Source organism: Schistocerca piceifrons, chromosome 9 (genome assembly GCF_021461385.2).
Source record: "Schistocerca piceifrons isolate TAMUIC-IGC-003096 chromosome 9, iqSchPice1.1, whole genome shotgun sequence".
Taxonomy (NCBI): Eukaryota; Metazoa; Arthropoda; class Insecta; order Orthoptera; family Acrididae; genus Schistocerca; species Schistocerca piceifrons.
Window position 1 is genome coordinate 119,441,042 of NC_060146.1, and position 25,721 is coordinate 119,466,762.

Genomic DNA, 25,721 nt, shown 5'->3' on the forward strand with positions numbered 1-25,721 from the left:
TCCTCTGGAGTTGTTGGAATATCGCGATAGACAACGTCTTTAATGCATCCCCAAAGAAAACAGAGTCCAGAGGATTTAAATCAGGAGACCTAGCAGGCCAAGTAACTGTTCCTCCTCAACCAATCCATCTGGCAGGATATCTTCGGTTCAGAACACGATGCAAGACATTATGTGCTGGACATCCATTGTGTTGATACCACATAAGCATTCTGGTTCTTAAGCCATCGGCACATGGACCGTGCTGTCGAACATCAACGTTGAGCATGCCAATTTCAACGTGCTGCTGAATGCTCAGGAATGATGTGACTTGTGCATACTGTATGTGGACCCAACATGTTATAGTGATCGCAACGCACTCCAGTGGCATTTGTGGTATGTTTGTAGTTCGTAAATCACACTGTTTACTAAACGGGTGCGTGTAAAATTACCATGTTAGCTCTATTAAAACGCTCATTTCCTCCATTGTCCATATGTTAGTCACATTGTTCAATATATAATATATGCAAATAAAAACTTGAGTATCCTGGTACATGTTTTAAGACAAAAAGGGAAGCACTATGTCCAATCAATAAGCACATAAGCTTATAAAAGTTCCATTACAAACAGTGCGATACAGATTTGCAGTAGTTCTCCATGTAAGATAAACATTATTTCATCATTCCCACATTTCAGTCAAACCCTAAGGTTATTCTTACTTGATCACTGTTCCTACCAAGTAGCAGAATCTTTACGGCATGTTAATTATGAAACTTAAAAGAAAAAGGAGCAAAATATCTTTATACAAGTAGCGCACGCTGTCCTGTAGGTTAAGCCAATTGAACAAATTCACCAGTCAAAAAAACGTGAACTTATATTTACATAACGACAAATATTATAGTATATACTTATATTAAACTAATAATGAAGAATTAGAACCTATTAAAAATGCAAATGTTAGGAAAAAAATTTAGACGTGGCTAGATGTGAGCCGCTACTGCAGCACACGTCACATTGTGAACCGTTTACGCTACCAACCAAGCTACACTCACAACATGTACAGCGTGCCTAATCCTAACATGTTCCCAATTTCTAAAAGTATTAATTGTAGCTATGTTACTAATTGAAATTTAATTATAACAAATTGTACCAAGATCAGTGTGTTTTTGGTGGATTTCAGTGTGTTGTAGCCTTCAGATGGCATACTCTCATAATACGTAAGTTACAATAATTCTTTTGCCCTGAATATTATGTGTCTCATTATTTTATTGCAACGAATCACACAGTTAAAAATGGGTTTTTGAGTGATTCTGAATTTGCTGGTGCTCAGAAATGGCATATATACGTATAGGTTTGAACCGTATGCCAGTATGGCACTTCACAGCTCTGTGCTGAAGGGAGATGGCGTGTATGTGACGTAGGTGACGTTCTGCCATCTTATTGGTTAACGCTCAGACGCACCCTCAAAACATTTGACATTCTAGATATCGCTCTGCACGTTCGGAAAGACTTCTGGACGTGCTATTCCATGCTCTGACATCAGAAACTCGACACGCTCAACGTTCAGATGAACGGTCCGTGTGCCGACGGCTTTAGCGGCACTTCATCCAGAGGAGGAGGAAGAATTTGTCTGAGAAAGTTGGCATATGCTGTGCTGTTTAGACTCCCATTGATGAAATAAGGGCCAATAATTGTAGTACCAAGCATCACACACCAGACGTTAATTCTCCATTGACGCTGATGTTCCACCTGTCTAAGCCATCGTGGATTGTCGCAGGACCAATAATACATGTTCCTGGTATTTACCTCTCCTTTGTTTGAGAAGTAACATTCATCGGTAAATAGAACATTGGAGAAGTAGTTTGGGTTGGCGAGGATTAGCTGATGTGCCCACTGACATAACCGTACACGATTCTGGAAATCATTCCTGTGCAATTCTTGATGTAGGTGTATGTAGTAAGGATGGAACTGGTGACGTGTAGGAATACGATGTACACTGGTTTTAGGAGTGCCAATCTCGTGTCCTGGCTGTCCTGTGCTCACATGTGGCTTCATAGCAACGGAAACGAGAACAGTAACTTCGGCAGCTTCATCTGTGCGCCTACGATTGCGTTGTCGTGGGTTGAAACTTCCCGTTTCCTGAAGTGTCACAACAAGAGGAGAAAACATCTGTCAGGAAGATGTGTTCCTGTCAGGATATCGCTCTCTGTGCAGTTTCGCTGCCTGCATAGCATTTCGCTTACCTTCAACAACAACAACAATAATAAAAGAAACGTTATATCGATGCAGTTTGTAGGAAGGACAGCCTTTACTGTACACCTACTCTACACAACAGTATTTAAAAGGACTAAACTACTGTACTAAATGTACCCGTACATAAGAAAACAGTATTGCAATTACTGTTCTGCTAACTTGCGTTCCCCATAGGTGAGTACTATTTCTACCTTCTCTTCATTGGTGTACATTCTACTCGCACAACTCTCCAACTGACGATGGTTGACGGAATGACGGGTGTGCGTTCTACTTATGTTTACATTTGTTCTCTGTCAACATCAGCACGTGGATGTGTTCCATTACCCCGAGTACCTGCACTAAGAGCTGGGAGTGTCAACGTCAATGTTGTGTTATGTAATTAATAACATTGTGTTTGAATGAATGGTACACTGTGATACATTTTTGAATAGGTCTTTAGGAGAGGAAATGAATTACTGAATAAAAATACAGGGTGCCAATTAAAAAAGTCGTACTGCTGTTCATATCTTTGTAAAAAACAAAGCTACAACGAAGGCAATCACGCTGATTGATGTCCCCCGACAGCTAAAGAACATTTGCTTGAAACATTTTGTAATTTGCATCTGGACAAACAGTTATTTAGGGTGGTCAGGATGAGTGGGACACCGTGTATATTGGTGCAAGTTTGTGTATTTGTGTGTGTGTGTGTGTGTGTGTGTGTGTGTGTATCTATCTATCTATCTATCTATTTATCTGTTTTCCGGTTTTCTGTCCAGGAATGGGATTTGTAGTCATCTGTTGGTATAGTGAGTAAAATTTTTCAGGGTATGCGATTGCATTGTCAGTATGTAAAATTCTCCAACATTTCGATCACTGTTGTAGATGGCCTTCCTCAGGGTGTTGGCCTGATTACAGAATGAGAGAAACTTAACTTGTTATATAGTGGTGGAACAAGCTGTTACCATAACCTGAAAGGGTATTGAGGCTAAGGAAGATGGGTGTTAGACGGTCTTTATTGATGTTTGTTTTATTTCTTATCATTGGTGGAAATTGGCAAATGAGAAACAGGCCATAGTTGTCAATTAGTGCTGTTTACATGCTACCTGTTGCTCACTGAGGCATGCCGGTACTCTTGTGTGCTTACAGCTGCTGTGGTTTCTTGCACACCTGTGTGAGTTGCTTTGCAAATGCTATTGTCATTTAGCACTGTTAATGCTGGAAGCTGACACACTGGAAGTCTGTACCCGCCTTCTCTATTCATGTTGGTACGTTGCTTGGCTATTTGTATTGTCTCTCTAGTCTTCATCCTCAAGCTAAGTGACTGTTTCACCAGTACAAGTGTTTCTCTATTTGTAATCTGCTTGCTGCACTCATTCTGATGTTCCGCCCCCTGCTGACTTGATGTGTTGCCTCAGATGAGTGTATCTTTCAAATCAGATATCCATGTGCTAATCAGTTGCCCCATCCCACACACATACACTAATCCGCACTTGCAGCCAATTTTGTAGTCTCCGACCGTATGTAGCTTGTTGACTGCATCTTTTGCTGAGCCAAAGCAATTTTTTATTTTGTTGTTGCTGTGGAAAATTGGCTTGTTATCTGCTCAGCAGAGAATTTTGCCCACAGATTCAGTGACTCCTTGCACATGAGGTAATAGGGGCCTGTTTTGTACTTCCGTCTACTCTTCCCTATTACCTTCATCCTTTGTCACAACAGCGTTTTCGATCATCTTCATCCCATAACCATAGTTCCTTTTTCAAATGTTCTTCATCGCTGATCCTGTGAGTCCCCTTGGTTAAAGTATGCAGGGTGGATTTCTTGTGCATATGGTGACAATGAGTGGAGTCATGCAGGTCGTTTGTGCTGGTGAATTTTCTGTATGCTCTGTGGCCAAGTTTACCATAAGGCTTTCAGTAAACCTTCACATCGAGAAAAGACAATAACCTATTCTTTTCTATCTTCGTAGCAAATTTGATTTTGCAGCGCGCTGTTGATTGAGGTTTTGGTGGAAGTTCTATAGCTCGTCTTCTACTTATGGCCAGATAACAACATACCATCAACATACTGAAGGTTTGTTAGTGGCATTTGTGTATGTGTATGCACATGTGCATGCGTGTGAAGGAATCACATGTACAAATGTCCAAAAATGACCTATTGGTATTTTTTTCCTGTAATTAGTTGACGTCAAATACTTTAAAATTATGAAACACAATCTGTTTCTAATGTGCATTGTTCAGTGCATCAACCACATCACTTTTCAGAGTCAAAGGATTGTGCCACGCGACTAAATACCACTGATACATTTAATATCTTCTATAGAATAGCAGAGCAGCTTCAGTCCCTTTTCTTGAAACAACAATCAGTTACTGACAGAATCATCAGTTTCTTCAGAATTCAGATGAAGGTGCATGGCAAAATTGGCCAGAGATAGGGATAAAACATGTGCAATATATTAAATGTGTGTGAAATGTATTAAATTTGTGTGAAATATATTAAATTTATGTGAAATATATTAAATATGTGTGAAATATTGTATGTATGTATGTATGTGAAATATTTGTACATTGGTCAAAATTGCAGGCAGAAAGAAATTGTGTGGATTAAATTGGGAAAATTGATGCATCTCACATGGTCAATCATGAGTTACTTGCTCACAACGAGGACAGCCTAAAAATGATTTTTATTTTTCCAGAAGATGGAAAGACGAGGAATATTGTTTGCCCTAAAGCACTTGCAAAAAGTTCTTCAAAATAATTAATGCACAAACAATAATGGTTTTTCATTTATGTCATACAGGTAAACGTGTCTGTTTTGTATGGCAGTAACCACTTAGAAAGAAAGAGAGAGAGAGGCATGACATGTGCAGGGCGCAGCTAGTCTGTAATTAAAATCCTTCTTCTCTTCTTTTCTTTTTTGTTTGTAATTTTTATTTTCAATGTTATTGTGTAAATAAATAAAAAGAATTAATTTCTTGAAAATATTGTATGGTGTGTAAACACGGCATTAATGTTAATTGGATAAGTAACGTATGAAAGTGAAGTTTATGTGACACTCTTCTGTATTTTGTTTTAGAGGCTGAAATGTTTGGTTGCAGCAGAGGATGATGGAAATGTGGTTCCGTGCCATGAGGTGGATGCTTCCTTTTATGAAGAGTGGACGAAACGTGTAAGAGAAGCGGACCGGAAGGCAGAGGCTGGTTTTGCACCTAAATATTCCAAGAAATACAAAAGCCTCAAAGAAACATTTGATGAGATGCCAACTCCCAGTGATGATGGGAAAGAATTAATTTTGTCACAGAAGCTCAGTTCTACTTCTCCCATGAATTGCAAACAGCACAATGTTGTACCGAACAAACTAGCTCTGTTAGGTTGGAAAGATTTGCACTCTCCATCAAATTGTGTCCCCAGCAACAAGTCCCCAGCAACAAGACCTCTCAACACAAGTGATGGTGGAACCAATGATTCTGAGGAGGACTGCATAATTACTGATGTTCGGCTTTGTAGTAGTCCTTCTAGTGTTCTCCACAAAACCCCACCATTGGGTATAAGGAAGAACTCCAGTACTAGTACAACAGTAACAGGACAAAGAAATCTGGGTAAATCGCTTACAGATATAAGACCAGAGCAGCAAATAGGCGAATCTAATGAGTTAACAGTAGTTGGAGTCAACCGTACCTCTAGTGCGAGGAAATGGCAGCATTGTAATAAGTCACAATTTCAGAGCAGTGCTTTTAGTGCATGCCATTGTCGTTCCAAGCGCGTCCAGCGAAGATGTCGTTCCGCTAGCCCAAGGCTGTGCAGTGTCAATGATTATTACAGAACTGAGGATGACGATGACGAAGACGATGATGACTACGATGACGACAAGTATGATTTTGATCCCGTCACACGTCTACAGCAGATAAACAAGCAGATAGAGGTGAGTAAAACTATCCATAAAATTCCTCAGTGGTGTAGGAACTAAGATGCCCCCTATTGGCTGTTATACGGATGTGAAAGTACTGCAAATTGGTGTTGGTTGATTAATTTATTGGCACTGTACTTGGGAACTTGATGAAACACCGCACGTGTGGAACTATCTGAAATGAATTTTATACTCTTTTTTTTTTTTTTCCCTGTAAAACTGTTAGCTCTCTTATAGTTTTGAGGTACTTTAATCATTTTTGGGAAGTGGCTATCAATAGCCATCAAGTAATGTATAAAATGCAAGTTTGAGAATCATCTGCTTTCATTTTAAACCCAAATATCAACCAGTTTCAGTGGACCATCTCCACAGATAAGGTTAAAATGGTGTAAGCCACAACATTACATTTGTAATTACTTAAATAACGTGTAAAGCATGTCACGAACATCAATATATGGCAAAGGACTTTTAGAAGCAAGCACATTAATACCAAGTGTACACAGAGTAGTATTGAAGAAAAGATCAGGAGTACTATATTGTAAATATGCAATTTTGGCTGACTTATCTGACTTGAAAACTGAACACTGTTTCTAGGCTAATTGTTTTTGCTTGTATAAAAAAATTCATAATTATTGGAGTAAGAGATGATTATGGTTGAATTGAGGGTATACACTGAGGTGACATAATAGAAGTTGTAGGATAGAGATGTACACATATACAGATGGCTGTAGTATCATGTACACAAGGTATAAAAGGGCAATGCACTGGTAGAGGTGTCACAGTCCTGATCTTTTCTTCAGTACTGCTCTGTGTACGCTTTGTATGTGTGTGTATTAATATGCTTGCTACTGAAAGTCCTGTGTCGTATATTGATGTTCGTGGCATGCTCTACACGTTATTTAAGTTATGACAAATGTAATATTGGGGCTTAAACAATTTTAACCTTATCCATGATGATGGCCCATGACTGAAACCAGTTAATATTTGGCTTTAAAATTAAAGCAGCTGATAGTGAAACATGTATTTTATACAATGAAGTACTCTTCCTTGTAAATATGCAATTTTGGCTGACAAATGTTAACTTGAGAACTGAACACTGTTTCTAGGTTCGATGTTTTCACTTAAAAAAGCTTTGTAATTATTTGAGTCAGAGATGTTTATTGTTGAGTGATGATATACACTGAGGTGTGCAGTGCATTGGCTGAGATTTCATTCGTAGTCAAGTGATTGAAGAGGAAAGATGTCCGATGTGATTGTGGGCACATGATGGGAATGAAGAGACTTCGAATGTGGACTGGTAGTTGGAGTTACATGCAGTGAACACTCCATTTTGGAAATCAGTAGGGTATTCAATATTCTGAGATGCCCAGTGTCAAGACTCAAGTTTCCACTTTTGGTATTTTCTACAACTTTTCATAACACATGTTCCAATTGTTGGATTTGACCTGCCACCAATTTTCAGAATTCTCCAGAAGTGCAGATTGTGCAGGGCTCTCCAAGCAATGGATTTCTGGCAAGGTAGCCATTTGTGAGTGCGTGTGGTGCCCCAATTGGTGGCACCGTGTTGGATGAGCCGCAAATGAAGCAGATGAAGTTATCTCCCATTGGTGGCAATAAGGCCCCAGCAGTCTCTCTCTCGGTTTTTATGGCCTTCATGGAACCACTCTAGCCAACTTTATACAAATAATTTTCCAGTTTTCTGTCAGCTCAGTACTTCTTCATTCTCTCGGATCTTACCCTTCTTTCTAAATCAGAAATCACCCTTCCTATTGTCTGTTGATTCTCATTTGCAGTCTGGTTTGTTTGTCTGTGAGTTTCCTGGTTTTGTCAGTTTTGTTTCTTAGGTCTTCCAGTGTAATCTGTAGCTGAGTGGTGGGTCAGTTAACATGATGACTGTTTTTTCAAAGGGCACTCCAAGACCAATTTTCTGTGCTATTTCCTACAGTGAGATAACTTGTTCTTTGGTTTTCTGAATACTGTTGGACAAGAGAGCTAGGTCATCAGCAAATCCTAGGCAATTTAAACTTATTTTGTCTTTGGGTCTTCCAATTTGTATGTTCTTTGGGTTAATCTTGTACCATTCCCTCATTATATATTCTAAAGCACAGTTGAACGGCAGGGGTGCCAAGTAATCTCCTTGTCTTAAACTTGTTTTGATGATGAATGGCTCAGAGAGTTCTCCCCTGAACTTGACTTTTGATACAGTGTTGGTTAAGGTGAGTTCTATCAATTTGATTAATTTTGTATGGAGCCCGAAATTTCTTAAGATTTTTAACATTGAAGGTCTATGGCTACAGTCATATGCTTTTTTAAAGTTCTTGAAGGTTATTACAAGAGGTTTATTTCGTTTCTTGTAATATTCTATGGCTAATTTTAAAGTGATGATCTGTTCTGCACAGCTTCTCCAAGGTCTGAAGCCTCCTTGCTATTCACCTAATTCTCCCTCTAGTTGCTCTTTGATCCTCTTGTATAGGATTCTGGAGAAAATCTTGTATGTACAGTCTGAGAGAGAGATGCCTCTTTAATTATCTGGGTTGCGTCTATCTCCTTTTTTGTGGAGGGGGTGGGTTATGGCTGTGGTCCAATGTTTGGGAAACTTTTCTGTTATCCAGACTTTTTTTTAGGGCTATGTGTAAGGATGTTCGAACTATAACACTGGTATATTTCCACATTTCTGCAAAAACTTGGTCTTCTCCTCATGCCTTATAATTTTGCATCTCTCTGAGTGCTGTTTCCATCTCTTGGATTGTTGGAGGATTTATGAGATCAGGTAGAGTCTTGATGGGCGTTAATTGCTAAAAGTTCCTGGGCTTCTTCACAATTCAAAAGTTTACTGGATGCTTTTGCCATGATTTCGGCATTTTCTTTGTCATTATTTGCCATTTTCCCGTCTTCCCTTTTCAGCATTAATGTGGGAGGGGCAAATTTTTGTAATTGTCTTACAAACATTTTGTAAAAGTCTGTGGAATTGGTTTTATGGTAATTTTCTTCTATTTTGTTGATTAGATCTTTCTGTGATTGTCTCTTGGTTTGCCTGATAACTTGTGTGAACTTTTTCCTGCTATTTTTGAGGTTGGTAGCATTTTCTTCTGTTTTGTGTGTTTGAAATTTTAACCATGCATGATGTCTTTCTTCATGAATTTTGTCACATTCTGAGTTCCACCAGACATGTCTTTTATGTGGGTTCAATGGGGCTACATTTTCAGCTTATTGCCTGAGAATTTAAACCAGTTCTTCTATGTCTCTATGGAATGAAAGTCCTCTTTTACTATAGGCAGATATAACCCTACAATGCTCTCTTCCCTTTCTATGCCATGAGAAAAACCTTGGGCTAAGTAGCAAGCAGAGCAATTCTCCCTGCAATACTTACTTTGCAGGACTGATGGAGATTCCTTCTCACCACAAAGCCTTTATTCTTTGTGAAGAAATTAGAAGACAAGATTGGGGAAGTGGCAGCCATCTCTAAAATGAAAAGTAGATCAATTTTGATCGAAACTGTATTTCTTACCTCCAAAGGCACATTCTGACCAAATTCTGGCTTTCTAGCTTTATTATTTAGCGCTACTTATTTTTTTCTTAAAACTGCATTTTTATGGAAACTATTAGTTTAATTACATTAACACTTAATATTTAAAACGTTATTACAATAAGATATACATTGACAAGGTGTAAACAGAAAGCTTGACTTTTAATTTTATATTTAATTGTGGTGCAATACTTGTGTGCTACACATGGATGCCTTAAGGTGACGTGGCGCTACTAGCAGTGAACTGGGGCAAGTCCCAGCACACTTGCTTGCCTCTGTATCTCACACAATACAGCGCTTGTTTCATTTCAAGGGCTGCTCGACCAAACATGCCCCCTCATGGTTGGGGGCTCTCCTCATGTTGCTTTCCTTTCATCTACTATGGGGTTGTTGGCTTCTCACCCACTGGTGCATTGGTCCCCATTTTGCACCCAGAGATAAATCGCCTTCCTCTGATTTATCTCGGCAGGTAGGGGTCTCTTGGGACACTTCCATCTGAGGCTTCTGCCAATCTACAACTGCCATATCTTCTAAGGAGAGGAAAGGTAAGAACAAGTCCTCCAAGAAGGAGATTCCAGTGGCGCCCAAACCACCAGATTCCGACTGTTCCACTTGTGGCTGAGGCAGAGGTACCAGTGGCCCCTGAGACCCTGGATTGCACCACGCATCGGAACCCGAAACCTGTGTGTGTTGATGCCTTAACACCTCAGCCAGTGACAGCAGGTGACATAACCCACCTGCTTGGCCCCTTCACAACCTCACAGTACATACTCCCGGTACCTTCTGCATTGCCCTTCAGGAATTGGTTTCCAGCAAAGCAGAAACCAGCCTTACATGGATATTGGGGGGGGGGGGGGGTATTATAAGAATCATGCTACCTATGACAGGGTGTTGGGCAGTATTTTGCACATAGGTTCTGGACACTCTTATTTAATGAACTTGGGTCTCTTAATACCCCTTTGGAGGCTGTGGCTGTGTTCAGGTAAGAGCACTTCAGGATACTACCATCTGCAGCAGTCACCCCCTCCCCCAGTGGTGAAGAGTCTCAGAATGTATTGTTTGTGTTGGTTTCTCAGCTTTCCCTACCTTTCCTAATCTTGGGTGATTTCATTGCCCATAACCCTTTGGGAGGTGGAATCGCTATCACTGGGTGCGGTCAAGACTTCGAAAACTTACTGGCACAACTTGACCATTGCCTCATGAGTACTGATGCCCCCCACACACTTCATTGTGTTCACAGTACTTTCTTGGCCATTGATCTTCCCATCTGCAGCCCTTGTCTTCTCCCATCCATCCACTGAAGAATCCATATGACCTGTGTGATAGTGACCACTTCTTGATCTTCCTGTCCCTCTCTCTGTGTCACTCCATGGGACTCATGCCTTGATCCCCTGTTCCTCATGCCCGCTCTGATGGAAGACAATACCTTAGTGGTCGTCAGAAATCATTGAGACCATTAGAGACCATAAGTGGGCTGTATATCAGCAAGAACATCACTGTCACTTTGTGAATCTCTCCTGCTTTCACTAAAACACTCTGTACCACTAATATTTTCCAATAACTCCATGAAATTCATTGTTATTAAGTCCGCTACTTATGCTAGGTGTTGGACTCAGTTTTTAACACAAAAGTGCATGAAATAAACAAACTGCAAACACTAACTTAAAGAAAAAATAGCTGAGGAACAGTATTAAATTAGAATGCTGCCCAAAAACAACAATGTAGGATGAAATAACAGAACGTAAACAAATATTATGAAGCACGATCTCAACAAACAAACAATACAAATCAGAATTATCGTTCACTGATAATTCACTGCAACAACACTCAAAAGTCAATAATTATTGCTGTACACTTAAATCGACAATTGAGAGGACAAACGTAAGGATATAGAGGCTTACCTCACTAGAGGTAAGATAGATACTGCCTACAGGAAAATTAAAGAGACCTTTGGAGAGAAGAGAACCACTTGTATGAATATCAAGGGCTCAGATGGAAACCCAGTTCTAAGCAAAGAAGGGAAAGCAGAAAGGTGGAAGGAGTATATAGAGGAACTATACAAGGGCGATGTTCTTGAGGGCAATATTATGGAAATGGAAGAAGATGTAGATGAAGATGAAATGGGAGATACAATACTGCGTGAAGAATTTGATAGAGCACTGAAAGACCTAAGTCGAAACAAGGCCCCGGGAGTAGACAACATTCCATTAGAACTACTGACAGCCTTGGGAGAGCCAGTCCTGACAAAACTCTATCATCTGGTGAACAAAGTGTATGAGACAGGCGAAATACCCTCAGACCTCAAGAAGAATATAATAATTCCAATCCCAAAGAAAGCAGGTGTCGACAGATGTGAAAATTACCGAACTATCAGTTTAACAAGTCACGGCTGCAAAATACTAACGCGAATTCTGTACAGACGAATGGAAAAACTGGTAGAAGTCGACCTCGGGGAAGATCAGTTTGGATTCCGTAGAAATATGGGAACATGTGAGGCTATACTGATCCTACCGCTTACCTTAGAAGCTAGATTAAGAAAAGGCAAACCTACGTTTCTAGCATTTGTGGACTTGGAGAAAGCTTTTGACAATGTTGACTGGAATACTCTCTTTCAAATTCTGAGGGTGGCAGGGGTAAAATACAGGGAGCAAAAGGCTATTTACAATTTGTACAGAAACCAGATGGCAGTTATAAGAGTCGAGGGACATGAAAGGGAAGCAGTGGTTGGGAAGGGAGTGAGACAGGGTTGTAACCTCTCCCCGATGTTATTCAATCTGTATATTGACCAAGCAGTAAAGGAAACAAAAGAAAAATTCGGAGTAGGTATTAAAATCCATGGAGAAGAAATAAAAACTTTGAGGTTCGCCGATGACATTGTAATTCTGTCAGAGACAGCAAAGGACTTGGAAGAGCAGTTGAACAGAATGGACACTTTCTTGAAGGGAGGATATAAGATGAACATCAACAAAAGCAAAACGAGGATAATGGAATGTAGTCGAATTAAGTCGGGCGATGCTGAGGGAAGTAGATTAGGAAATGAGACACTTAAAGTAGTAAAGGAGTTTTGCTATTTGGGGAGCAAAGTAACTGTTGATGGTCGAAGTAGAGAGGATATTAAATGTAGACTGGCAATAGCAAGGAAAGCGTTTCTGAAGAAGAGAAATTTGTTAACATCGAGTGTAGATTTAAATGTCAGGAAGTCATTTCTGAAAGTATTTGCATGGAGTGTAGCCATGTATGGAAGTTAAACATGGACGATAAATGGTTTGGACAAGAAGAGAATAGAAGCCTTTGAAATGTGGTGCTACAGAAGAATGCTGAAGATTAGATGGGTAGATCACGTAACTAATGAGGAAGTATTGAATAGGATTGGGGAGAAGAGGAGTTTGTGGCACAACTTGACAAGAAGAAGGGATTGGTTGGTAGGACACGTTCTGAGGCACCAAGGGATCACCAATTTAGTATTGGAGGGCAGCGTGGAGGGTAAAAATCGTAGAGGGAGACCAAGAGATGAATACACTAAACAGATTCAGAAGGATGTAGGCTGCAGTACGTATTGGGAGATGAAGAAGCTTGCAGAGGATAGAGTAGCATGGAGAGCTGTATCAGACCAGTCTCAGGACTGAAGACCACAACAACAACAACAACAACAACAACAACTTAAACCGAAATGTCAAATGTCAATAGTGAACATACTAGCACCATCTAGCAGTTAATTTTGTAAGTTGAGTTAAACTGAACAGGGTACTGACAAATCACCATTCTCACGGTACTTTCATTGTTAGGGGGTGAGAGTAGATTGTTACCTTGATATTCTGTGATTTAAGGTACCTATCCAGTAACTCATGTAGAAAATCTTTGATGATTTTCTTTAAATTTTGAGTTAGAACACACACACACAAATTCTAGTTCTGAATTGGCTCCTGAGTTACGCCTGGATTCTAGGTTGTAAGATTTTAGCTGCGGTTGGGTCAAATTTTGTGCACAGTTCTATTTTACCTGTTGTGGCATGCCATATCACAGTACACACCGATGTAGATTCAAGATGCATTGTGGGTATGCATCGACATGCGCATGACACCCCCCCCCCCCCCCCCCCCCCCCCCCCACACACACACACACACACACACACACACACACACACACACACACACACAAAAGTCACAGGTTGAGGGGGTTGTGTGATATTATTTGAGTGATTACCTTATCAAGTAAAGAACATGGCTGTATGAGCACCCTCATACTTTCGCCCCCTCTGGCTTGGATGCATGCACTGATTCAATTGGGAAGTGTGTCCTCAAGCCATTATATCCTCTCCCAAAGCCAACTGACTGACAGCTGTTGTAATTGGTCCTTGATATCCTGGTTACTGGCTCTGGAATGTATTTGATGTCAATGCTGATCCCATACGTTCTATTGGGACAGATCTGACTTTCCATGAAAGTACCTAAACGTCATGCAGACAGATCAGAGAGATACGTACCACGGTTGGACAGCTGTTGTACTGTTGAAAAATGACACCACGAAACTGTCACGTGAGACATACCATACGAGAATGCAGGATCTCAGTGACGTACTGTTGTGCCGTCGGAGTTAACTCGGGCACTACCAGCTGCGATCTGAAATCGCACCCGATGGTTCCCCACACTGTGACGCCAAGATTAACAACACTGTGCCTCTCCAAAACTTTGGAAGAATGGGACCTCTACCCAGGTCACCGTCATGATTGCCAATGGTGGTCGTCTGGGGTAGTGCTGGACTGCGGTTCGTCACTCAGTACAGTGTGATGCCATTTGTCAGCAGTCTGTGCTTTCCAGTGGCGGTGCCACTCCAGATGCAGCCGTTTGTGTTGTGATGTTATTGCAGCCTATACATAGGGTGGTAATTCTCTAGTCCGGCTGCTGCTAGTCTCCTACCAGCCGTGTGGGATGACAGAGAATGTTTCAGAGGGTCCATTACTTGGTCTGAGAGATGGCAGGCACAGATTTGAGGGGGTTACGATGTGCTCACTGCCGTCATATTCCCATGCGGTTGACATTGGGCCGCTGTCGTACTGGATGCCCCACATCTCACACGAGTATGCAGCATGTCCGTGTTCTTCCCATTGCTCGCTCAGCGTCAATACATCGTTAACACGTTATTTACACCCTACCTGGCCTGGTGACAACACTATATATGAGCAATACTATTGCACTCCGGTGGCTGTTCTACATATCACAGAGAATTACAACTCCGATCATTTACACACCCACTGATGGTATGAGTATTTTTACAAAGTTGCATTGACATCCGGCTATGTATTATGGGTGCTTCTTTTTGTACATGTGTGTGTGTACATTTTGGCTTCTGCATAAATTTTACTTGAGAAGGGGGGGAGGGTGTAATACTAAAATTTCCAGTTTTGATACACTTGAAACGTGTTATATTTAATGGGTGATGTCCATTTAGTATTTTTAAGATAAATTGCTTTTATGCCCCAGCAATCACCATACTTCATCAGTGTATACAAAGTAATGTCTTTTCGTATTAATATGAATATGGATATCAGCCATATCAGATGAATAAGGCTGGTGTGACAATAATTCACACCTTAGTTTGAATAATTTTGTCATGGCTACGGCACACGCGTGCGGGTGCACGTCGTCTTGGTGGAAGATGAGTTTGAGTTTCTACCTTGCTAAACCTGCCTTTTTTTCGCGTATCTTTAGTTGCAATATGTCCAGGAGGTTAGCACAGTATTCTCCAGTAATTGTTTGCCCAGTGGGGAGATAATCGACAAACAGAATCCCCTTCACATCCCAGAACACTGATGCCGTGACCTTTTCCACCGAAGGAATTGTCTTTACTTTCTTTGATGGCGGAGAATCAGCGTGTGTCCACTGCTTTGACTGTTGTTTTGTCTCTGGGGTATAGTAGTGCACCCAAGTTTCATCTGTGGTCCAAGCCGACATAAAAAATTTTGTTTGTTTCTCCTAAAACGCGTCAAACATTGTTCTGATATGTCCATTCCCATGTGTTTTTGATCCAGCATCAAGAATCGCGGCACCCGTCTTGCAGATAATTTTTTAATTTCTAATTATTCAGTTAAAATGTGATATATCCTTTCAGGTGACATCTGGCAAGCATGAGCAATTTCACACACTTTCAATCAGAGATTTCTCATAACCATTTTTTGCACTTTTGCAATGATTTCTGCAGTAGTGACACATCTTGGCCGATCACTGCACAGATCATCATCTAAGTGCTCCCGAACAAATTTACGTTCACTTGTCCACTTGGCAACAGTTGAATATGAAGGAGCAGAGTCCTCCAGTGTATTCTGGAAATCGGCATGAACGTCCTTTGCTTTCATACGTTTCTTTACAAAGTACTTAATCACTGTTCAAATCTCAATACCCCCCCCCTTTCTGCCCCCCCCCCCCTGCCCCCCCATCTTTGCAAATCATCATGTGGGAACGACAACAGAACCATGTCACCACTTCAACTCTCTTCCAAGAGCACTGATGTGGCACGTGTTTGTAGGCAACAGTCCAGTGAATATCACGTGAGCAACTCATAGCACTAGTGCTGACCTCTTGTGGTGATTCTGAGAACTTTCCAAACCACCCTTGTAGGTTCTAGGTGAGCAATGACTGTGTGCATACATGTTTTGAATTATATGTTACATGTTGATTTGATTCGATTTGTGCAGCGAGACAAAAGCAACAGTGGTCTTAGTCCACTACTGCCCGCACTGAAACTGAGTATGTTGTAACGGTTTGCTCCCTGTGAATCTAATAAAGTGTACCACTATCCTTAAAGAGTAGTAGGAAACTATTTACTAGTTCCTTGTTAGACACGATTTCTTCGGGACTGAGTGACCCACATATTCTTTTGACCTCCATTGCTTTGTATTGGAATTTTTGGATCATAGTCCAATACTATATGTGCTGCCTCCTGATCCAACTACTTAGTTTTGATTTTACCATCGCCTTGGTGACTGTTAGGACAGGTTGCAGTCCAATAAATGGAGTCATTGCACATGTCCTGGCCAACCTATCAGCATGCTCATTGCCACTGATTCCTGAGTGACTGGGGATCCACAGCAGATTTATCCTGTTGCTTTCCACTAGTCTCATAAGGCTATCATGGCATTCTGCTGCGATCTTTGATCTCGTTTCTGGGGTTGATAGCAATTTCAGAGCACTTGGCTGTCAGAATAAGATGCTACGATCCTTGTAGAACACAGGCAAATACTCCTTTGTGCACATTCCGATGGTGGATATTTACCCCTGGAATACTCTGGCCAGTTTCCCTAGAGGTATTTCTCTCTCTGGTCCAGGCTGTACACGGTATACCCTGACCCCAGCACCTTCATATGTTTTTGACCCATCAGTAAACCAGACTCGCCTACTGAATGATGATGTCATTCATTCCTCCACTGTTCATTTCTTCAAATTAACAGATGGAAAGGATTATTGAAGCAGCTGAAAGTTATTGTATGGTCAGATGGCATTTCCCTGACCATTCCTACATTTACCATACTCAGCATATTGGTGAGAGCTTCAAGATATCCTAAATGTCTCCAGTTATTTGCAGTTTGTAATCCATTTGCCCCCTGCTGCCTCCATTATAACCCAAGATGTAATGGGGGATGTGCAGCATGGTCTCCATCCCAACAGTGGGTGTGCTGCTAATTCTGCCTGTCAAGGCTAAGCAGGCCAAGCTCCTAAGCAGCCACCTCCTGTTGTACTTTATTCTACCTTACTGTAGCTTCGCAAATTATTGTAGGTCATATTACAGTGGTTTATATCCAACCTGTACTCCAGGGGTTTAGACCTCAGTTTTTACCACACACCTTTCTTGTGCTCGCAAGAGTAACTCTTGCCTTGGAACGTGTGAGGGTCCATTGGTAGTTTCACATTCACTTCACTACCTCCTCCACTGGCAGAGTTTTGCCAAGAAGCTTGAGATTCCAGTACATTTTCTGGATGCTTCCTCATAAATGGTACTGTGTATCATTGGCAAAAGTAGCCTCTAGTATATATCTCTTCAATGAGAATTTCTTACCAAAGTTCTGGCTTCAGGTAAGTTTAAAGTTTTGGTCTTTCCTATAGAACTCCTAGTCTGTTTTCCTAGGATTCAAGTTGGCTGTTTTCTATGTAACACCCATTTCAACCTCAAATTTGATATACATTTGATCAAATAAAAATGCCTTCAATGCCACATGCCATTGTTTGACATACCTACCCATTAGAATTATGTCAACCACTTCTTCCCTTCTTCTGTTCCTGAAGGTAGGTTTCCTACCCCTGTTCAAGATTTCCAAGTTTCTCTTGAGTAGATATTGGAGTAGCTACTCAAATCTGCTGTCATTGTTGCTGCTTGCACACACCAGGTTGTGGGCATTGGCACCACAACTGATCAACAGTTATTCATTCTGCTGTGGGCAGCTGTCTACCATTGTTCTCATTTCCTGGGAAGAAGAGTACTGTCCTCATAAGAAAAGTCTCCTTTTGTGCTTCCTTCCTCACACTCTTTCATTTTGATGGTAGCGGAGTCCCTGGGGCAAAAATCCACAATCAGCATGAATGAAATTCCATTTTTGACTTAAATGCACGTTCTGGAGTTTTTCAGAATTCTAGCATATATCGACTTACCTTCATTTTCTCCAACTGCCCCTTCAGATAAATAGTGTTCATGAATCAGGGCCACATGGTAAACATCTGCTATTTGTGCCGCTTTCTTCCAGTTGCATTAAAGTATGTGCAATTTAAGGCCCTCATTTTTGCAGTTTGAGGAAAAATAAATGAAACGAACTGAAGGAAACAAAACAAAGACCAGAGTATAATTGACATTTTGGACTGTAACAGATTACAATTGGAATGTCTGAGCCAACATACATCTGACAGTGGCATCCCTTTAGTTTGAACACACCTCTGAAATAAAATAGCCATGTCTATAGCAATGATCTATATTACTAAATAATCATCTTGAGGTTGAAGTTCTTCTGTGCATTTTTGCTTAAAAATAGATTTGTTTTTGGAGGGGGTCCAACTTTGAGCAAAACAAATTTTTTCATCTTTTTGCTATTTCCCAGACATGTTTTGCTGAATTTTCAGTGTCATCAGTGAACTCTTTTTTTTTTCTATTAAACAGGAAGAAATGCTGTATACTACTTGTGCACACATAAATTTGAGTTTTTAAGACTATGTACAAATTTGAAAAATAGGCTAAGTTTTGTATGTATACCTTTTTACCACATGCTGTGGTTTTCTTGGGTTTTTGTTTTTTATTGCACTTGTTTTCTTTCACAGTTTGTCATTTACAACCATGTAGAACTTAACATAGAAAAATTATTTACATTGACATTTACAACAGGGAATGCTATGGCTAGTTAATATTTGGCCTAACTGTAACATTTTGAGTTGTAAAATTTTGATGCAACTAACTTTTCTATATTTACTTCTATATGGTTGCAGATGACAAACTGTGAAAGAAAACAAGTGCAATAAAAAAACCCAAGAAAACCACAACATGTGGTAACAAAGAATATATACAAGACTTAGTCTGTTTTTCAAATTTGTAAATATTGTCTTAAAAACTAAAATTTATGTGTACAAGTACTAAAGAGCACTTTTTCTGTTTAATCACTTTGCAACTTGCAACAAACTTTACACATAATTTCAAAACCTTTATGAAGCTTTTTCTCACCAACACCCACCACAAAATGATGAAATAAAAAAAGGTTTGTCACTTACTACATTTTCACTGTTTGTGCAGTCAAACTTCAGCATTACTAACACTATTCACAACACAGATTGAAGCCAGTATCTGCATATACCACTGTATGTACCGCAAAATTATGTAACTGTGTGACACAAAAGTGGAGCTTTTTAAAAAAATGTAATGAAAATTACCCAGACTATATTCATCTGGTGTTCCATAATCTACACCTACAGCCACATCTGTACTCTGGAAACCTCTGTCAGGTGTGTCATTGTACCAGTTATTGAGGTTTCTTGCTATTCTATTCTCGTATGGAGCACGGGAAGAATGATTGTTTGAATGCTTCTGTGCATGCAGTAATTATTCTAACCTTATCCTCATGATCCCTACATGAGTGATATTTAGGGGTCTGTAGTATATTTTTTGAGTCACCATTTCAAGCTGGTTCTTGAAACTTTGCTAATAGTCTTCCTCAAGATTGTTTACGTCTATCTTCAAGAGTCTTCCAGTCTGTCTTCAAGAGTCTGCCAAGGATCAAACAAACCTGTGAACGTTCGTGCTGCCCTTGTCTGCACATGTTCAGTATCCTCTGTTAACCCTACTTGTTACAGGTGCCACACAGTTATGTAACATTCTAGAACTTGTCACACGAGTGATTTGTAAGCAATCTCCTTTGCAGACTGATTGCACTTCCCCAGTATTCTATCAATGAAGTGAAGTCTACCACCTGCTTTACCCACAACTGAGCCTATGTGATCAGTTCATTTTATATACCTACAGTGTGTTACGCCCAGGTATTCGTATGAGTCAGCCAATTCCAACAGTGACTCATTGATATTATAGTCATAGGATACAACGTTTTTGTTTTGTTTTGTTAAGTGCACAATTTTACATTTCTGAACATTTAAAGCAGGTTGCAAATTTTTGCACCACATTGTAGCTTCTTTCAAACAGTACTTCATCGTAGATAACTGCAGCAGCAGCAAAATTTCTGAGGTTACTGTTACAGCGAGGGGCAACCAGGGGCAATTCTAGAAGTCGGTCAAGGAGGGGCTAATGGGAAAGGGGGGGGGGGGGGGAGGGGGTTGGGGAATGGAATCTCTCTCAACAAAGGAGAATTGGGGTCCTCGACTGACAAGTCTGTAAAATTTGGTTTTTCTTAAAGTAGATTGTGGTAACTGTTGCGGAGTTCTGGGTAAAAAATGTGTGTTAATAAATAATAAGATGGTCATTTTAAGTTAAATGATATTTATTGGTTTGGATAGTAAGGTATTTGCCCCCTCTTATTCTTCTGTTAAAATGTATTTGAAATACATTGCAACCATTATTGCTACATAATTATATTAAAAAAATTATTGAATCTGTTGGAGTAATATATTCACTGATTTCTGAAGTCATTTTGTCCAGTGTAATATGATACTTCCCTTGCCACTGCCCCTTGTCCCAACACACTTCCCTGAGGCACACCTGAAGTTACTTCTACATCTGACGAATGCTCTCTATCCAAGATAATATGCTGTGTCCTCCCTACCAAAAATTCCTCAATCTAGTGTCAAATTTTACTTGATACCCATACGATTGTACTTTTGACAATAAGCAAGCTATCAGTATGCCATGTGAGAAATTTACAAGTTGTGTTTCACATGATTGATTATTTTGGAATTCTCACTGGTGGCATTGAGGAGGACATTCTGTTTGAGATACCTGATTATGTTTGAGCTCAGAATATGTTGTAAGATTTGACAACAAATCGGTGTCAGATATATTTTTTGTAGATCACTTGTGCTACCCTTCTTTTGGAACAGTGTGATCTATGCTTTTTTTCCAAGAAGAGGGTGCAGTTTTTCGTTCGAGGGATCTACTATTTTCAAACCTTTCCTTAAACTTTTTCTCACTTGCATGCATAAAGGCAAATAAATGCATAAACTGATTTGTAATCACTCGTTTCAATGGAAGTTTGGTTCTTTAAATAATTGAAGGGGTTAGTGGTAAGTAATGATTAGTATATTATCTAAATGGATTTTATGACCTTTTTTAAATGTCTGCATGAATATAGATAATTGTACACTGAAGAGTGAAGCTGTTGAACTGCAGACTGACACATAAGAGAAGGTATTGATAAAGTATTACATAAAAAAAAAATCAAGCTGTGATTGTGAAATTTGTTGGTGGTGTTAGCCCAACTCTACATATTCATCCTTTATGTTTCTCCATATAATAGGACATCTACCAGCGATCTGAATAGTATTTTGGTTGTTCATGATACAAACCAACTCAAAAATCATCATTCTAGGAATGCCTGACATCCGATACTTCATCAAGTTGAGGAAAGAGGAAGCAGGCACTGGATGGCCATTAGGGGAATACAGGGAGCAAGGTAATGTTTGATAACCCAAAGAAGTGAGACGTGTGACTGTCTTGTACAGAATGAGCCACCCCGGACAGCTTCCCGTGACGCTCTTGTCTCCTTGGTCCTCCCATAACCTCGAGCAGTATGTTGCTGTAACACTTTGCCCCTTACGATCGTAATCTCTTAGTGCCACACCTTGGCAGTCCTGAAAGGCATTCACTGTCATATTGCCCAGAAAAGTCAGGTCTTCACTTTTTTTTAGTGGTGGTGGAACCGTGTGTGCATTGCTTCTTTCCTCCACTGTTGTCGGGTCACAGCGATACACTCGGCACTCATTCTCTGTGATTAGGTAGCTGAAGAAGTCCTGGATTGGTATGGCATGGCTGCAACATTTCCACTGCTTCTGCAGTTTGGTGGGCTTTGTGAATGGTTGTGAACAATCACAGAACCCACCGAACTGCGACCTATGTCACATTCAGAACATCGTGCGAGTTATTGGAAGCTCGTCCACAACTGATTTTTACTTTTTCTGCTATTGTTGTACGTCAGTCTACGACCAGTGGGGCCTCTGCTTCTCTTACAATTCCTGTTTCTCCGCAGAGAAGGGGTCTGCAGCTTGGTTGTTCACTTGTTTGGCCACACTCGAAGCATATGCACCAATTAACATGTGATGGGGCACTGATACCAAACACTTCCACCACGTTGTCATAGATTGTTGCAGTATGGTACCCCATCAAATGCAGAAAACTAAATATCACATGATACAACATTTTTAGGCTTATGTAACACTTTTGACAGTGTTGACTAGTATACTGTCTTTGAAATTCTGAAGATAACAGGAGTAAAATACAAGGAGTGAAAGGCTATTTACAATTTGTACTGAAACCAGACGGCAGTTATAAAGAGTCGAAGGGCTTGAAAGGGAAACAGAGGTCGAGAAGGGAGTGAGGCAAGCTTGTAGCCTCTTAATGGTGTTATTCATTCTGTACATTGAGTAGACAGAGAAGGAAACCAAAGAAAATTTTGTAGAAGAATCACAGATCAGGAAGCAGAAATGAAAACTTTGAGGTTTGCTGATGATATAATTCTGTCAGAGAAAGCAAAAGACCTGGAAGAGCAGTTGAGCGGAATGGACATTGTCTTGAAAGCAGGATATAAGATGAACCTAATCAAAAGCAAAACAAGGATACTGAAAACTAGTTGAACTAAGTCAGATGATGCTGAGGGAATTTAAGGAAATGAGAAACTTTAAGCAGTAGATGAGTTTTGCTATTTGGACAGTAAAATAACTGATGATGCAAGAAGTAGAGATGGTATAAAATGTAGACTGGCAATGGCAAGAAAAGTGTTTCTGAAGGAGAGAAATTTGTTAACATAAAATATGGATTTAAGTGTTAGGAAGTCTTCTGTGAAGGTATTTGTCTGGAGTGTGGCCTTGTGTGGAAGTGAAACATGGATGATAAACTGTTTGGTCAATAAGAGAATAGATGATTTTGAAATGTGGTGCTGCAAGAGAATGCTGAAGATTAGATAGTGATCACATAACTAATGAGGAGGTACTGAACAGAATTTGGGAGAAAAGAAATTTGTAGCGCAACTTAATTAAAAGAAGGGATCGATTGAGAGGACCCATTTTGAGACATCAAGGAATCACAAATTTATTACTGGAGGTGGATGTGTGTGTGTGTGTGTGTGTGTGTGTGTGTGTGTGTGTGTGTGTGTGTGTATTTTAGTGTATTTTAGTGTGTACCATTACTGCAGACTTATACTTGCAAATGTACAAAAAATGAATTATGTAAGTTTATTTTTTCTAGGTGACAATGTTATTGATATTGTACAGCTACTATATCAGGTGTCCTTCCTATGAATTGGCAGGCGTATTTTCTCTGGAGTTTAGGCAGATGTGTGTGTGTGTGTGCGCTGTAGTCGGCCAAAGAAATACTGCTCGTCATCTTTCATGCAATCCCAGTGCTGATGGAAAGCCTTGATTTGTTTCCCAAACAAAATGATTTTAAAATAGAATTTTATGTGCCCATTCAATGGAGCAGTCCCAAGTTAGCATAGTGTGACATTCAGTATAGCATTATGTGTTAACAGTAAAACACAAAGGATAACAAGTACTTCACCAGCAACTGAGCAGTGCTGCTGCATGATGATAGCAGTCATCATGGGCCAGGCAGTGTAGTCATTTCTGGAGTACTGGTTATCCTTCATTCTTTTCTGCCCTTGTTACAACATATCACTAAACCGAATATCACGCTACACTAACTTGGGATTGTTCTGTCAAATGGACACACAAAATTGTGTTTTAAAAATCATTTTGTTTGTAATGGGCAACAAACCAACACTGAGATTTGGATGAAAGAAGTGATGAGCAGTGTTTATTTGGGATGACTCCAGCTACATATTGCAAAAATGAAATTGCAAATACCTGCCGAAACACCAGAGACAACATCCATGATGCTTCTTAGGACGAACTCTCTGCACTGTGTATTGCTATGGTTCGGTAAGCCATGGTCCTTCATCAGATCCATTCTTCATTGGCACTGTTCCTTCATTCCCCATGGGAAAACCTCTGGTTGTATTGCTATTAAGTAATCAGAGCAGAGGCAGCTTGAGGTTTTCAACACAAAGTGGAGTTGTGAGTCTGTTGCCAGTGTGGTCATGGTCTTGAATGTCTGAGAGTCCTGTTGATTCTTTCCTCTCTTCAGCTGATGCAAAAGGCATGTTTTGGGGAGTTGTATGAATCACACTTGTCATGAAAACTGTCACAATGCGCATTGAGGAAACTTGCAGATAACACACCATTAGCAAGCAAGGAACTTGTTAGCAGCTGAAAGCAGTGACACGTATTTCGCTCCCTCATTACAGCTATTCATTCACAGAGTTCTCATTAGGTTGTGACACTTACTTTACCGTATTGTAATGCACTCTACTGATACATTTGTAAACTTAGATGGCCTTTATTACAGTAGGTAAAATTGCAAATTCCAGAAATTAAAGAAGTGTCTTTAACTCTATCAAAAGATAAATATTAAATGTGAATTGAGACTCAACAAATCACAATAGTTAATGCAGTGACAGGGATTTGAAAGTGAAAGTCTGGCAGCTCTGTCAATTTCCCTTCGCTGTAAGCAGTGCAACATGTAAATTGTGTAAAGGTTGGTTCGTCCCCATTATGCTCAGCTGTTTGGGCCTTCTGAAAGTCAATAACATACTGCCATGCATTGAAAACCCTGCTATATGGAGCTGACTGGCATGTTAAGGTACAGCCTAAAGTCTACCAACGGTTTGTGAAACATCACTTGATATCTACAGTTCTAAAAATGCCCATCTGTCATTATTTAAATATTAATATTTTAAATGCATCTTTATAATTGAAATTCTGTAATACATTATTGAGGAACATATTTCAATTTGTCTTTCGGGGTGACTTCATGTTAGAGCTTTTAACGGAGTGCCATGCCTGAGTCATTGAATTTTAACTCAGTTCTGGACGATACTCGAATAGTCTGGTGATAGATAAAGTGACTGCTCTCAATAAGCAGGAGGTGTGTGTTTGGATTGCGGTGTTCCACAGCTCCATTTCTCATTATGTATTAGATTTGATTTGTGCTTGAATAATAACTAAAATGCACTGAAACTGCATTTGCAATATTTATGTGTATTACATATTGATTACATGTAACATTTCAGCATAAATATATATTTATGCTGATCTTTTAATCTTCATTGTAGCTTTTGGAGAACAGCACACCACAAGTGAATCCGTTATGGAGGCGTAAAACAAGGAATTGTGCATCACTTTTAGAAGGAAATGGTGTGAATAAGGTAGGTAGAAAGTTTCAGGTGGTATGTAAATTATTTTTTGAGACATTTATGTCATTAGAATGAAACAAATGGTCATTATCAGTTACCACTTCTTGTATATCTGCATTTGCAACTTCAACATCTGATTTCTAAATACGCTTTAAAATGCAGGTGGATAAAATAATGTGTGTGTGTATTGTATTGGCAGTGGAGGTG

The 25,721-nt window shown here is 40.0% G+C and overlaps 1 protein-coding gene across 1 annotated transcript in view; it reads left to right on the forward strand.

The window, feature by feature from the left end:
* Positions 1-25,721, forward strand: part of LOC124717097 — a 357,007-nt gene that overhangs the window by 250,088 nt on the left and 81,198 nt on the right. Inside the window, exons 30-31 of the mRNA XM_047243803.1 lie at positions 5,281-6,126; positions 25,434-25,526. Coding sequence (XP_047099759.1) covers positions 5,281-6,126; positions 25,434-25,526 — 939 coding nt within the window. The remainder of the gene's footprint in view (positions 1-5,280; positions 6,127-25,433; positions 25,527-25,721) is intronic.